The 16828-nt window shown below is 41.1% G+C and overlaps 1 protein-coding gene across 1 annotated transcript in view; it reads right to left on the bottom strand.

Annotated features, from left to right (window-relative positions):
- Positions 1 to 248: 248 nt before the first annotated feature.
- DIRAS2 (DIRAS family GTPase 2) overlaps positions 249 to 16828 on the bottom strand; it is a 35079-nt gene continuing 18499 nt past the window's right edge. Inside the window, exon 2 of the mRNA XM_043453794.1 lies at positions 249 to 4174. Within this exon, the coding sequence (XP_043309729.1) occupies positions 3539 to 4138 (600 nt within the window). The 5' untranslated portion in view covers positions 4139 to 4174 and the 3' untranslated portion in view covers positions 249 to 3538. The remainder of the gene's footprint in view (positions 4175 to 16828) is intronic.

Here is a 16828-nt window from a genome sequence, read left to right as displayed (position 1 = left end):
TCCTGCCTCCACTTCTTTCCTCTCGCCTCACTCAGCCCAGAGGATCAGATCAGTCCAGTGACTGGAACTAGTGGCGAAACTTTCTCAGCACCCCGCGGGGCAGCTTCTGCTGCCAAGCCCAGACCTGCAAGGCCTGACAGTCTCCCATGTGGTCATCAGGTGCAAGAAAGCAACTGTAGAAGAACTAGGTCAAGATCATCACAGACGCACAATGTCATGAAGAGAAAGAAATATCACCACCTTCTAGCTGTGTGTCAGAACCAAAGCTTTATTTTAATATGCTTATTGTTTTCAGAACATCACTGGCAACTAGAAACTCATATGCAAGAGTGATTTTTATAACTGTAGATAAAATAGATAATGGAATTGTAACAGTAAATACACCTTAAATATAAATATACACATTGCCATCCCACACGTATAAAAGTCATGCTCTGTAAATGCTCTGTCTACACCCTATCTTTGTGGGACACTGAATTTCAGGATGGATCCTCGAGGGTTTACATGTGTCCCATTAGTTATAGATATTTCCAGAGATCTTATGTAGGAGCAACACATTACAAATTTTGAAAAAAAATTAAGTATCACAGAGCATTTTTTGAATATTTAATACTTTTGTTCTATAAAGAGTATTTCTTAAATATTACAAATGGTGAAACAAATATACTAGCTTACAGATATATACAATGTACTAATTTATACTTAAAAATGCAGGAAGAGAAATTATATATATATTTATATATATATATATAATTTTAGATCTAATGAACAATTCAATATTGCTCTTGAGTTGGTCTTGCTGTATTGCATGCATGCCTAGGGCACGCCCATGGCTTGTCACCAGATGGAAGAGGGATTGTCAGGGACAGAATGGGACCCATGGAGCCCCAAGCTTATGCCCAGAGAGCCATCTTCTAAGCAATACTTTGAGTTTTGTAACTTACTGAGGCAAGGTCAAAATCTTTTGTGTCCATACACAATGTAGGATGTGTCCTCAAATATCACAACTACTTATTCGAGGATGGGGCCACATAAATGCTAAAAACATCTGATTCAGTGGAACTAACTCCTTGAGCCCTGAGTGTCAATTGGAGAGCTTTGAAAAGATTATTTTGAGATAATCATCTGTACCCTCAGTGCAGTTCATAAAAAATGATCTCAGAACAAAGACCCATGATTGAGGCATCAATAGCCTTCCAGTAAACTCACAGGCAAAATACAAAGGAACAAAATGTGTCCTGAATGACATCAGATTTTCAATAATTACAAGCTTCTCACATTGATAAAGTTGTAAACACTTAAAAATGTAGACATTGCCTTGAGAGGGCTAAATGAATTTCTAACTTGGATCAGGAGCAATGTGGCAGTCATGGGGAGCCTGCAAACTGGGAGCCTTGTAGACAGGACAGCTCATGGCAGACATCACATTTGACCATTAGCTGAACCCACCTAAGATCTCTATAGTTCATTCTGGCCATGAAGTCCCATTTTTTTTTTTCCCACTTAACCCAAATCTAAATTACAAATGGATGGCATCTCTCTGAGAATGGAAATAGAAAAAAAAAGGGGGGGGGGGCCGGACAAGTTGAAAAGCAAATGTTCTAGAAAATTCAACAATGAGATCTCACTGTGAAGGTTGTGAAACAGTCATGTGGAACAGGAGCCCAGCAGAAGGTATGGCTGTTAGGACTTGGAGAGGGACTCGGTTCTGGACCAGGAGTTCTGGGTTTCCCTGATCCCCACTGGCAGCCAGGCCAGCCATCTCTACCCTCCCTGCCCAAGTTGTATTCTAGGAGGCCAGAGTGGTGGGCAGACCATGGAGCCAATGGCTTGCAAAGTGCCTCCTATAAACTAAATACATCACAAAGATGAGTTATTAGCAGAGCAGAGGGGATGAGAGGAAGGCAAAAAAATTAAACCAAAAGGGGGAATTTAGGATCTGTTGAGAGCACAGAGCTGCCCAGAAGTGGCCACAGCAGGAGGGGCAGGAAAAACAGAAAGTGCAGGAGAGAGTGGCATCCATAAAGGTCCTGAATTTGACCACTCAGTACCAGCTAACACTGCTGCCCAGCAGACTGGAAGCATCCCTGCACAAGCCTGAGGGCAGCGCTCACTCTGCCTGCCAGGCAGGTGACAGGAAGGTATTCTGCAAGGGAACATTGCAGAGGAAGCCAGAGTGGGATGCAGACTGGAACCAAGAGGAACACTTACAGGCTCTGTCAGTGGGAATTTCCAGGAAGCAGCTCCAAAGCAGCCTTGAAGAATGCTTGAAGATGCCAGCAGAAGAATTAGCTGAGTAGGCTGTGCCCTGCCCGTGACAGAGGCCTGCCCGACCTGTCTCCAGCCAGCATGCAGCAACCAGCAGTGGTGTAAGGATGCACATGAGATTGTTTCGAGTGAACCCAGCATTGGCCAGCTCTTAGAAGACAATTTCTAAAGGAACATGCACCATAATCGATTACTTGAACTCATTTTCCAGGAATATACTTGTTAGAGATAATCATCAAAAACACGGTGAACAACTTCTGTCTCAAAGTATTTCAATAAGGTGCAAAGTATGGCACAAACGTGTCCCTGTCTGTTAGAAAATGAATGTGCTTCTGGTCTTCAGAGGGCCTTTATTGTTTGTTACTCAGTTGGAGATAGAGCAAGTTATTGAAAAAAAGATCATGTTGGAGGACAAAAAATGTCTAAAAAATAGCTACTTTGATTGGTTTTATTTAAAATCTAAGGGCTGGAAGAGTTATACCCCTCATGGGTCAAAGGAAGGAAACTTCACATTTCTAAAACTCTCAAAATATCACACACAAAAGTATTATTGTGATGTTTCAGTTGTCACAATATCCTCACACAAACGTTTCAAATGGAAATTGAAGAATTTCTGACAGTGGCACATTCTTAGTGAATTCACCATTGTATGTGAAAAGAAATACTCTAAAAGGTTAAAATGATACCTGCTAATAACTAGGTTAGTGAGGACATCCCCTCAGAGTGGCAAGGCTCACAGGTCAGCTGTATTATTTTGAATTCAGTTAAAGAACCATAGAAGGGAACAACTTTGGCCTGGTCTTCTCGCCTCCTCCTGCCCCTCCCATCCCCCAGGGATGTCACAGGCTTCGGAGCAGAGGGGACGCCTGGTCTGGGGGGTGGTGCCTGCAGCTCTGGGTTAATGTGCTCTCATGTGTATCCAGATGGTACCTCCTGCTGTCAGCACAGCACACTCTCCTTCCGCAGACACGAGCCTTCCTGCCTCCTGAGGGCCAAGGATGCCTCCAGAAACGGCTGATGTCCCTTGGGTTCCCTGCGATGCCGAGCGTGTTGGTTTTCCAAGCATCTGTCAGATTCCCTGATTCTGGAGAGGGGGTGCTTATCGGTGGTGGTGTGGAATGCCCTCTGAGGACAGTTGGGCACGTCTCAATCAAAATGCACTATTTAACACGTGGGCGTCTGACATGCTACCCTGACGACGGCGGGTGTCACGTGGGACGGGGAGGGGCGGAGAGGGGAAACACAACCGTTGCTCCCACGGGAGGGCGGTTCACATCACCACGCACTTGCCCTTGAGCTTCTCTTTCCTTTTCTGCTGCTTGCTCTTTTTCCCGTCGATTTGGAGGCTCACGGTCCTGCGCTTCTCCAGGTTGAGCAGCTCCTGGAAGAGCTCCTTCACATTGAGGTTGAGCTTGGCCGAGGTCTCCATGAAGGCGCACTTCCACTTGCGGGCCAGCACCTCGGCCTCGCTGCTCTCCACTTCGCGGCTCGGGCTCTCGTCACACTTGTTCCCCACCAGCATGATGGGGATGCTCTCCACGTCCCCTTTGATCTCGCAGATCTGTTCATAGATGGGCTTGAGCTCCTCCAGAGACTGCCGGCTGGTGATGGAGTAGACCAGGATGAATGCGTGCCCTTTGGAGATGGATAGCCGCTGCATGGCCGGGAACTGGTGGCTGCCCGTGGTGTCCGTGATCTGCAGGGTGCAGATGCTCTTGTCACAGCTGATGACCTGCCGGTACGTGTCTTCCACGGTGGGGATGTAGCTCTCCCGAAACGTGCCTTTCACAAACCTCAAGACGAGAGAGCTCTTGCCAACACCACCTGCGCCGAACACGGCCACCCGGTAATCATTGCTCTGCTCCGGCATGTTGCTTGCAGGCTCCGACGATTAACTAGGAAGCACCTACCAAAGGAACCAGATGTTTGAGAGAATTAGTAAAAGAAAACCTAGGAAAAGACTGCTTTACCCTCTGTGGATAGCTTAAAGGAAAAAAAAAATAAGTGGTATTATTTGCTTTCACTTTTTCTACATAATTCAAATTTCATTTTAAAATTCTCTAATTCTAAATCCAATTATAGTTAACCCTCAGTTTTCAACAGGGCTGTTGATCTACTGAGTGGCTAAGTGGAGTCAGTCTGTTCCTCCTTATTGGACCATGGTTCTGAGCAGCTTTGCTGTCACATCACCCAGCACCCAGGGAAAAGATGCAAAGTCAGTCCAAGGGAGGAAGAATCCAGGAAAGGTAATGCGGACTCGGAAATTAGCCAATCCTCAACACACACACACAATCACAGCAGATCTTTACTGTTTAACCTAAAGTTCTATATGAACACTCAATATACCGGTATAATACATAATTTTTATAAGTACAGAGAGGGAGCTAAAGGGGAGCAGAATGCAACTAATATTAAGACAATTTAGACAATGAGTTTATATTAACTCATGAAATCCTCACCACCCTGCAGAACTGGTGTCATTATCCCTTGCAAAATGAAGAACCTGAAAACACAAAAGGAACAGGGGAATGTAATGTCCCTGATTTCACACAGCCAGTGAGGTGAGCTGTTGCTCAGTTGTGTCCAACTCTTTGTGACCCCATGGACTACAGCACGCCAGGCTTCCTTGTCCTTCACCTCCCAGAGCTTGCTCAAACTCATGTCCATTGAGTCAGTGATGTCATCTAACCATCTCATCCTTTATCACCCCCTTCTCTTCCTTCCCTCAATCTTTCCCAGCATCAGGGTCTTTTCTAAGTGAAGTGAGACGGGGATGCAAACTGATGTGTCTCTGTCCCACAGGCTGCTGGAGTCACAGGGGGCCTGAGTGTGAACTCTCATTAAGCACCAAGTATTGACAGTTAACTAAGAAGCTAGGAGGGGGTCCTTTCATTAATCACAATTAAAATGATTGTGGATGCTTTATTTTTTAAGAATGATAAGTATTACTAAGATAATAGTATAAACCACTATTAATGGTCATTAAAATGGAGTAGAATGGGGTTTCCCTTCAATACAAATACCACCTCTTTCCTGACATATAGATTATTAAATATCTTTCATACTACCCCTTTTTTTGTAAGAAAGGATACAAAAACATCCAAAAAATAACATCCAAAAAATAGAGAATCAAGCAATATCCAACATTTTTAAAGCAAAGTAGACAAGTAATACGGTAATGTGAAACATGGAACCCATTTTCTCTAGGCAACATTTGCTGACATTCACTCTTCACTTTCACTTTTGCTTTTTTTGGAGTAACTGAGGGACAATAATAAAAGGCATTCCTCAAAATCATTTTCAGAGACCAGTAAAAATTAGATATAATTAGCCATGGAAGAAAATGGGTGTGTGCAGCAAATGTCTACTGGCAGACAGATCAGGTCAATGCCCAGGACAGTGACATCTCATCTCATGATTTTGGAGCCCAAAAAAATAAAGTCTGTCACTGTTTCCCCATCTATTTCCCATGAGGTGATGGGACCAGATGCCATGATCTTAGTTTTCTGAATGTTAAGCTTTAAGCCAACTTTTTCACTCTCCTCTTTCACTTTCATCAAGAGGCTTTTTAGTTCCTCTTCACTTTCTGCCATAAGGGTGGTGTCATCTGCATATCTGAGGTCATTAATATTTCTCCCAGCAATCTTGATCCCAGCTTGGGCTTCCTCCAGCCCAGCATTTCTCATGATGTACTCTGCATATAAGTTAAATAAGCAGGGTGACAATATACAGCCTTGATGTACTCCTTTTCCTATTTGGAACCAGTCTGTTGTTCCATGTCCAGTTCTACCTGTTGCTTCCTGACCTGCATACAGGTTTCTCAAGAGGCAGGTCAGGTGGTCTGGTATGCCCATCTCTTTCAGAATTTTCCACAGTTTATTGTGATCCACACAGTCAAAGGCTTTGACATAGTCAATAAAGTAGAAATAGATGTTTTTCTGGAACTCTCTTGCTTTTTCAATGATCCAGCGGATGTTGGCAATTTGATCTCTGGTTCCTCTGCCTTTTCTAAAACCAGCTTGAACATCTGGAAGTTCTCGGTTCATATAATACTGAAGCCTGGATTGGAGAATTTTGAGCATTACTTTACTAGGGTGTGAGATGAGTGCAATTGTGCAGTAGTTTGAGCATTCTTTGGCATTGCCTTTCTTAGGGATTGGAATGAAAACGGACCTTTTCCAGTCCTGTAGCCACTGCTGAGTTTTCCAAATTTGCTGGCATATTGAGTGCAGCACTTTCACAGCATCATCCTTCAGGATTTGAAATAGCTCAACTGGAATTCCATCACATCCACTAGCTTTGTTCGTAGTGATGCTTTCTAAGGCCCACTTGACTTCAAATTCCAGGATGTCTGGCTCTAGGTGAGTGATCACACCATTGTGATTATATGCGTTGTGAAGATCTTTTTTGTACAGTTCTTCTGTGTATTCTTTGTATTAATAGATAGAAAATCCTAGGGAATCTGCTTAAAACTATTAGAACTAATAAATTAGATCAACAAGTTTTTAGAATACAACACTTGTTTAAAAATCTACTGTTTCTACATACTTGAAATGAACAATCTAAAGTTAAGAAACCAATTCCATTTACAATATCTTCAATAAGAATAAGATATTTGGGAATACTTGTAACAAAGAAGTAAAAATGTACACCTTTGAAAATTATAAAATACTGTTGAAAGAAACTGAAGACCTACATTATTGGAAAGATGCACATGTTTATGTATCAGAGGACTTAATGTTGTTAAAACAACAATAGTCCCTTGAATCATTCTACAAATTCAGTGCAATCCTTCAGAAAATTCCAACTGACTACATAAGTTGACAAGCTGATCCCAGTATCCACAGGAAAATTCAAGAGACCCAGAATACTGAAACAATGGTAACTGAAGAAAAAAAAGAAAAAGTTGGAGGACACACTGTTTGATTTCAAACTTATTACAAAGCTACAATAATCAAGACAGTGTGATATTGCAGAGGATAGCAAATAGATAAATGAAAAACTTCAGTCAAGAAATAAATTCTGACTTTTACAGTCAAATTATTTTTGACAAGGCTATCAAGAAAATTCAAGAAAGAATATCTTTTCAACAAATGGTGCTAGAACAACTGATATTCATATGCAAAAGAAAGAAGCCTCCCTTATAACGTATATAAAAATTAACTCAAAATGGATCAAAGACCTAAAGGTAAGCCCCAAAACTAAAAATATCCTAAAAGAAAATACAGGCATAAGTTTATGATCTTTGATTTGGCATTGATTTCTTAGTGGTGATCCCAAAAACATGAACAAGATTTTTTTAAAAAATAGGTAAATTTGATTTCATCAAAATCAAAAAGTCTGTATTTAAAGAACACTATTAAGAAAGTATAACGCGACCCAGAAAAGAGGGAGAAAATTTCTACAAATCATATATCTGACAAGTGATTAATTCCAGAATATATAATAAATACCTGGCATTCAATAACAACAACAAACTCACAGAAAATTAAAATGGACAAAGCATTTGAACCAACATTTCTCTAAAGAAGCTATTCTAGTGGACAATGAACACAAGAAAAGACACTCAACATTACTATTACTAGTCACTGTTGTTGTTCAGTTGCAAGTCATGTCTGACTCTTTGTGACCCCATGGACTGCAGCATGCTAGGATTCCTTGTCCTTCACTATCTCCCTGAGTTTGCTCAAATGCATGTCCACTGAGTCAGTGATGCTACCTAAACATCTCACCCTCTCTCATCCTCTTCTCTTCCCCTGCCTTCAATTTTTCCCAGTATCAGGGTCTTTTCCAATGAGTTGGCTCTGACTCTTTGCATCAGGTGGCTTAAAGTATTGAAGCTTCAGCATCAGTCCTTCCAATGAATATTCAGAGTTGATTTCCTTTAGGAATGACTGATTTGATCTCCTTGCTGTCCAAAGGACTCTCAAAAATCTTCTCCAGAACCACAGTTCGAAAGCATCAGTTCTTCAGCACTCAGCCTTCTTTACGATCCAACCCTCACATCTGTACATGACTACTGGAAAAACCATAGCTTTGACTATATGGACCTTTGATGGTAAAGTGATTGTCTCTGCTTTTTAATACACTATCTAGGTTTGCCATAGCTTACCTTCCAAGGACTAAGTGTCTTTTAATTTCATGTCTTCAGTCAAATCCACAGTGATTTTGGAGCCCAAGAAAATAAAATCTGTCACTGCTTCCACATTTCCCCCTTCTATTTGCCATAACGTGATGGGAAATGCAAATCAAAACCACAAGGTAGAGCACTTCACAGACACTTGGAAGACTTTAACAAAATTCAAAATTTTTAAAAAAAGCCACAGAAAATAGCAAATGTTGACAATGATGTAGGGAAACTGGAACCACTGTGCTTTGCTGATCTGAATGTAAAGTAGTATAGCTGCTTTGGAAAGCAATCCATCACTTCCTTAAAAAAGTAAACAGAATTATCATAAGACCCAGTGATTTCCCTAATCCTACACCCATGAGAAATGAAAACACAGCCACAAAAATAATTGTATGTGAATGTTCTTAGCAACATTACTTGTAGTAGTCAAAAAGCAGGAAAAAATCCAGATGTTCACCATCTAATGAAAGCATAAGTAAAAATATGGTATATCCATACAATGAAGTATTATTTAGCAATAAAATGATATGAAGTATTGATAGGTGCTCTAGCAAGGATGAACCTTGAAAACATGATGCTAAATGAAAGAAGCCAACAACAAAAGACCACACATATTGTCTACTTATATGAAATATGCAGAATTGCAGATCTATAGACACAGAAAGGATATTTGTAATTGCCTACGGATGGAGTGAGGTGGATGTTGGGGAAAACTGGGAAGTGACTGGACAGAGTTTCCTTTTGAGTGATGAAATGTTCTAAAACTGACTGTAGCAATGACTGGACAACCCTGTGAATGTACTAAAAACTACTAAGTTGCATACTTCAGTTGGATGAATTATATCCCAATAATGCTATAATTTTAAAAAAGACTGCATAGGATAACACTCTACTGTATATGATGATGCTGTCTACTGATTCTGAAACTGATTCAGTGAATATCCTAAAGTTAATAGGCTCAGCTTTATTTGTAACAGCCAGATGATGGAAACAACACACATCTTCACAGTAGAAATGATAAGCAAAGAATGAAATGTTCATACTATAGAAAGCAATATACTGAATTAATTTATCCATACAATAAGAAAAAGCTATGAAAAGAACAAAGAATAATACATGCAACAACATGGTTGAATCTGACAGTTGAGATCTGCTAAGCAGCCTGCTGAGCAATAGAGATGTTGCATATTTTCATTGGGCAGTGGTTACAAAGATAGATTATTCTGAGTGATTTCATTATTTTAAGTTTAACACAGTGGGAGTTCCTTGGTGGTTCAGTGGTTATGACTTTGCCTTCCAATGCAGGGGGTGCAGGTTTGATCCCTGGTCAGGAAGTTAAGATCCTATATGCCTCAAGGCCAAAAAGCCAAAAGATGTGGATATTGAATAATATTCCTCAAACTGAGAAGGAACTTTGAGATTAAGAAATGAAGCAGGCAACTCCATAAAGTACAATTATAAAGTTTATTGAAGGTAACTTACATATGGGGTGGATGAGGAAGACAGCAATCCAGAAGCATTCATAGCTGCACTCCACCCTGTTGAAAGGGCTACGGGGGAGTTTAAAGGGGCCAATGTGAAACATAGAATCTGACGACCAAGTAAGAAGCATGTTTGCATGCATTGGGAACCAATGGTTTTTCTTCCTGGAGGCTGGTTGGTGTGTCTGTGGTGGGGTGGGTGTCTCATGACCATCTGTGCCAGCAAAGGCATTCATTCCACTTTTCATGTCAGGTGAAGGCTAGGGTAAAAGTTGATAGGAAACATATTCAACTTGTAAGTATTCCTTGTGAGTTAGGCAGAAGGGTCAGGAAGATCACCTGGAGAAGGGAATGGCTACCCACTGCAGTACTCCTGCCTGGAGAATCCCATGGACAGAGGAGCCTGGTAGGCTACAGCCCATGGGGTCACAGAGTCGGACACGACTGAGCAGCTCACACTTTCACTCTCAGTTATACAGAGAAGGAAAGGGGTAGGACTGAGAACTAAGATGGAGCTGACAACAAGGACTCAGTGTGGTTCAGCCACACAGAAGGAAATGAAGACCAGCAAAGTTTCAGTTAAGAGGCATAGGGGAGTGAAAGTCACTCTGCAGTGGGCATGAGAGTGATGGGAATTAATGAGGTGGTTGGAAAGAAAAGAAGTACAGATTCTATTTAAGGAAATTCAGGGATTAAGGAAAGGAGAGGGGTAATTGGCAAAGGCTAAGGTAAGGGTTAGACAAGTGCGGAAGAATATCTATATGGGTCTGCTGCTGGGTATCCGATGGGACAAATCTGAAAGAAAACAGGAGCCACTGGGATTCAGGATGCACACACAGCCAGTTATTCTTCAAGGAGAGAAGGAAGGGCAGGTGACGGCCGAGGAAGCCCCGATTAAACCTGACCAGGCAAATCCCAACTGCTCCCGTTATCTCAGCTTAAAAACTTTAAAAACAAACAAATGAAAAATGATATAATGCATGTACTTGGTTAAAGAAAAATAAAAAGATTATAAAATACTCTTTTATCTACTCCTAGACCCCTTCCTTCAGCAGCTCTGGTCTCTAAGAATGGAAGCTCAATTGTTTCCTGGTGTTCACTTTTAAATTTTAAATAATGCATTCATTGCTTCAATAATAGATCTTAATGTCCTGAATTACTGATTTCGGACCATCTCTCTCTCTCTCTCTCTCTGTGTGTAAAATTAGCACTATTATCTTCCTCCATTGCCTAATTGTATCACTTATGCTCTATTTTTAAAGCACATATCAGTATTTAAATTTTCCAGTTATAATATTTACAATTTGTTCCAAAATGTATATTGTCTTCTGTGGTTCTTCTTTAGGTTGTTTCTAAATGCTATTAATAAACAGCATTAAAAGGACGTTGTAAAGATTTTTTACTGAGGAAGTAGACACAACTGGACCCACTGAGAGAAAGGTCATTTTCACCAAACTGCTGATTGCATAATTTTCTGTGTCAGAAACACTGGGGTCTTACTTTCCCAGCTTCCTGTTTGTTTCTTGCCTAAGTATTAATAATATAATTTTGTATTTCAACTTATCATCTTAGGATTTATTTTATACTTTGGTATAAACATTACTGATAATTTCTTTTAGATGACATTAAAATTTCTGAACTCACACCCTTTCACTTGATTGATTAAGTTCAAATTCTTTTTTCTTTTCAGACATTAAAAATCATTTAACTTTATCATCCAGGGTTGCTGGCACAAAATTCAAAGCCAGTATAATACTCTTTCCTTTGTAGGAAAGGTGTTTTCCCCTTCTCTTGGCAGAGTTAGGGTATTCTCTTTATTCTGGGAGTTATGACATTTCAGGATATATCTAGAACTGCTTTGTAACTGTGGTGACTTTTTCCTGGGGTGGGGGGGGGCGGTGCGGGGGGGCTGGTGTGCCGCATGTAGCTGGTTAAAAACTTAACCCTTTCTGCAATTTGGGAAATTTTTCATTTGCTTTTTAAAATTACATCATCTTAATCCTTGCATTTTTTTCTCTTTCTGAAGCTTCTGTTAAATGATGAACCAAGTGTACCTGTTCTTGATTTCTCTAAAATCTTTTCCTTTATATTGTAGATAAACCTTCTTGTATTCTGATTTTTTTCTTTCTCAGAGAAGCATTTTGTTGTCAGAAAAGGTGATACCAGGCAGAATTTCAGTAAGAATACTAATTGAGATTTGTTACTATTGTTCTTATCTGAGATTGCAGCCATGAAACTAAAAGATGCTTACTCCTTGGAAGGAAAGTTATGACCAACCTAGACAACATATTAAAAAGCAGACATTACTTTGTCAACAAAGTCCATCTAGTCAAGGCTATGGTTTTTCCAGTGGTCATGTATGGATGTGACAGTTGGACTATAAAAAAAGCTGCTGCTGCTAAGTTGCTTCAGTTGTGTCTGACTCCATGTGACCCCATAGACAGCAGACCACCAGGCTCCACCGTCCCTGGGATTCTCCAGGCAAGAACACTGGAGTGGGTTGCCATTTCCTTCTCCAATGCATGAAACTGAAAAGTGAAAGTGAAGTCGTTCAGTTGCGTCTGACTCTTTGCGACCCCATGGACTGCAGCCTACCAGGCTCCCCTGACCATGGAATTCTCCAGGCAAGAGTACTGGAATAGATTGCCATTGCCTTCTCCATAAAGAAAGCTGAGTGCTGAACAGTTGATGCTTTTGAAACTATGGTGTTGGAAAAGACTCTTGAGAGTCCCTTGGACTGCAAGGAGATCCAACCAGTCCATCCTGAAGGAGATCAGTCCTGGGTGTTCATTGGAAGGACTGATGTTGAAGCTGAAACTCCAATACTTTGGCCACCTCATGCGAAGAGTTGACTCATTGGAAAAGACCCTGATGCTGGGAAAGATTGAAGGCAGGAGGAGAAGGGGACGACAGAGGATGAGATGATTGGATGGCATCACTGACTCAATGGACATGGGTTTGGGTGGACTCTGGGAGTTGGTGGTGGACAACCAGGCGGTTGGCCTGGTGTGCTGCAGTTCATGGAGTCGTGACTGAGTGAGCGACTGAACTGAACTGAGATACTTCTGGTTTCGTTTCTTCATTATGATCCTTCTCTTTCACATGGTTGGTTTCACCAAATGTCTATTGGTCTCTTGTTGACCACTGATATACAGAAGAATCATATTGGCTGCAGAGGCAGCTGGACTGGGTTCTCTTGATGCACAGATCTGTTCACCCCAGCCTAGTCCCCGAATAGGAAGGCTATCTGGCATGACTTTACAGGCAACCTTCAGCTTTTCTTGAACTTGTTTAGGCTAAACTGTCTCTACAGTCTCTTATACTTCTAAAAAGCTTATACATAAACAGGAAATGAAGGAAAGAATCAAGAAAAGAGGGTATCCTTTCCATTGCAAAGTGTCATAAAATATAAACATGTGTGTTTTATAATAAAACTTTAAAAAGGGACATTTTAAATACTGACAGTCAAGTTAGAGGTTCAAAATTTTGGGGTCATAAGAAACACATATTTGGTCTTTATCCATGGTTCTTAGCTCACAGCTTCCCAAACTCTTTCCTGAGAGGTAAAAGCATTGAGGGCATCTTTTATTACAGTATTTGTCCTCTTGTCCTTAGTTCCTAAAAACACTTCAGAACCATAAAGATGTAATGGGTGTTTTATTATTCATAAAAAGCCCCTTTCCATCAACTGTGTTGATGCTAATAAGGTGACTTTTGGAAAGGATCTAAGACTAGAGTTTGGTTGCCAGGATAACTAAACAACCAAGAACAGAGGACTGGAAATTTAAGCCCCATCTCACACCTCTAGGAAGGAGAAGGGAAGGGGTGGGGGAAGCCTGTAGGTTGAATCAATCGCCAATGGCCAACTATTTAATCAATCATACCTCTGTAATGAGGGCTCTGCAAAAACTCAAAAGGACAGCATTAGGAGAGCTTCCAGGTAGGTTAACACATGGAGCCATGGGGAGAACTGTGAACCCGGAGAGGGAATGAAACCTTCATGCCCTTTCCCCATACAGCTCTTTCATCTGGCTGTTCCCTTTATCATAAACCAGTAACCTAGTCAGTAAAACATTTTTCTGAGTTCTAGGAGTCACTCCAGCAGATTAAACAAACCCAAAACAGAGAACCTCTAATTTATAACCAGTTAGTCAGATGCACAGGTAACAACCTAGACTTGCAATTGGCATCTGAAGCAGAGGTCAGTCTTGTAGGTTATCCTGTGGAGTCTGATGCTCTCTATAGGTGATAGTGTCAGAACTGAGTCAAATGGTAGGACATCCACCTGGTGTCTAGAGAATCACTGGACATGTGGGGAAACCTCCTCCACACTGTGACTGGGTGCAGAATCATCAGAGGCTTATCCTCAGCCTACAAGGTCCAGGACTGTAGGGAAAATAGACTTTGATTTCCTGAGTCACAAGAGGTGCCCATTCATGGATCCTTTGGAAGACATGTTAGATTCACATGAATAAAATTAAAAAAAAAAAAAAAACATCTCATGTAAAACCACCATCTTTATCTACATTATGCCCTGAATTAAGCCTGCTTCAAAAGAACATATAGTTGAATGGAGAGAAAAATCATAGATTACAAGAATTCAGCTGTCAGTTTTTGGAAAAGCCAGACAATTTAGTGTACTATCCTGCCAAAAATGTCCCATGAATAATCTGAGATCAAGGGCACTTGCATTTCTTGAAGTTTACACAGGCTGTCTCAGATCAATTTTTACCTTGGTTTTCCAAAATGCTTTCTCCTTGAGTAGATATGTCTTTATTACCATTTTAAACTTTATTAACCTTAGGCAAATTTCATATTTAAAGTTGGTACCTAAGAGCTTATGTTTAAAACTACTAGTAATAAAAAGTAAATGGGTCATTTAAGTAAAAGTAACTGGTTCCAAATAGGAAAAGGAATACGACAAGGCTGTATATTGTCACCCTGCTTATTTAACTTATATGCAGAGTACATCATGAGAAATGCTGGACTGGATGAAGCACAGGCTGGAATCAAGATTGCCGGGAGAAATATCAATAACCTCAGATATGCAGATAACACCACCCTTATGGCAGAAAGTGAAGAACTAAAGAGCCTCTTGATGAAAGTGAAAGAGGAGAGTGAAAAAGTTGGCTTAAAGCTCAACATTCAGAAAACTAAGATCATGGCAGCTGGTCTCATCACTTCATGGGAAATAGATGGGGAAACAGTGGCTGACTTTATTTTGGGGGGCTCCAAAATCACTGCAGATGCTGACTGCAGCCATGAAATTAAAAGACACTTGATCCTTGGAAGAAAAGTTATGACCAACCTAGACAGCATATTAAAAAGCAGAGACATTACTTTGCCAACAAAGGTCTGTCTAGTCAAGGCTATGGCTTTTCCAGTAGTCATGTATGGATGTGAGAGTTGGACTATAAAGAAAGCTGAGTGCCGAAGAATTGATGCTTTTGAACTGTGGTGTTGAAGACTCTTGGGAGTCCCTTGGACTGCTAGGAGATCCAACCAGTCCATCCTAAAGGAGATAAGTCCTGGGTGTTCATTGGAAGGACTGATGTTGAAGCTGAAACTCCAATACTTTGGCCACCTGATGCAAAGAGCTGACTCATTGGCAAAGACCCCGATGCTGGGAAAAATTGAGGGTGGGAGGAGAAGGGGACGACAGAGGATGAGATGGCTGGATGGCATCACCGACTCAATGGACATGGGTTTGGGTGGACTCCGGGAGTTGGTAATGGACAGGGAGGCCTGGTGTGCTGTGGTTCATGGGGTCGCAAAGAGTCAGACACGACTCAGCAACTGAACTGAACTGAAGGATTGTTATTGATATTACAACATAAAAAAGGATATCTATAAGAAATTAACAATTTTCAATAAAGCATACATTCTCTAGGTAAGAGAGTGTACTTTTTAGAATTTTAATTTAATAAACGATTCATTTCATGTACCTTCTTAGTGGAACATAAAAAATGAAAGATTTGTTAGTGAGAAATAGCTGCCTGATCATAAAGAAGGAGTTAAACATCCCCCGGCTCACCTTTATCCAAAGAAGTAGAATCCTTTTTGAGTAATCTTGTTTCTTAGTGTTGTGGAGACACCCACCCTGGCAACACTAGTGCGGGCACTAAACCAGGTGACTCATCTGCACTCAGGTATGGAGCTCCCATCCCATATACATGGTGGGGGTCAGGGGGGTGGGGTTCCTTAGACACCCACCACAAGACTTGTAACAACAGCAACAATGAAATAAGTGGAGAAAAGTTGGGACATTTCTTGGAATGGAAAGGATAGAATAAATTATTCTTTAAGAGTTTCGTTCAGTTCAGTTCAGTCGCTCGGTCGTGTCCAACTCTTTGCAACCCCATGAATGGCAGCACGCCAGGCCTCCCTGTCCATCACCAACTCCCAGAGTCCACTCAAACTCATGTCCATCGAGTCTGTGATGCCATCCAGCCATCTCATCCTCTGTCGTCCCCTTCTCCTCCTGCCCCCAATCCTTCCCAGTATTAGGGTCTTTTCCAATGAATTAACTCTCCATGTGAGGTGGCCAAAGAATTGGAGTTTCAGCTTCAGCATCAGTCCTTCCAATGAATATTCAGGACTGATATCCTTTAGGATGGACTGGTTGGGTCTCCTTGCAGACCAAGGGACTCTCAAGAGTCTTCTCCAATACCACAGTTCAAAAGCATTCTTCGGCGCTCAGCTTTCTACACCATCTAACTCTCACATCCATACATGACTACTGGAAAAACCACAGCCTTAACTAAATTGACCTTTGTTGGCAAAGTAATGTCTCAGTTTTTTAATATGCTATCTAGGTTGGTCATAACTTTCCTTCCAAGGAGTAAGTGTTTTTTAATTTCATGGTTGCAATCACCATCTGCAGTGATTCTGGACCCCCCCAAAATAAAGTCAGCCACTGTTTCCACTGTTTCCCCATCTATTTGCCATG

The sequence above is a fragment of the Cervus canadensis genome, chromosome 30, assembly GCF_019320065.1.
Source record: "Cervus canadensis isolate Bull #8, Minnesota chromosome 30, ASM1932006v1, whole genome shotgun sequence".
NCBI lineage: Eukaryota > Metazoa > Chordata > Mammalia > Artiodactyla > Cervidae > Cervus > Cervus canadensis.
This window is presented reverse-complemented; position numbering and strand designations above follow the sequence as displayed.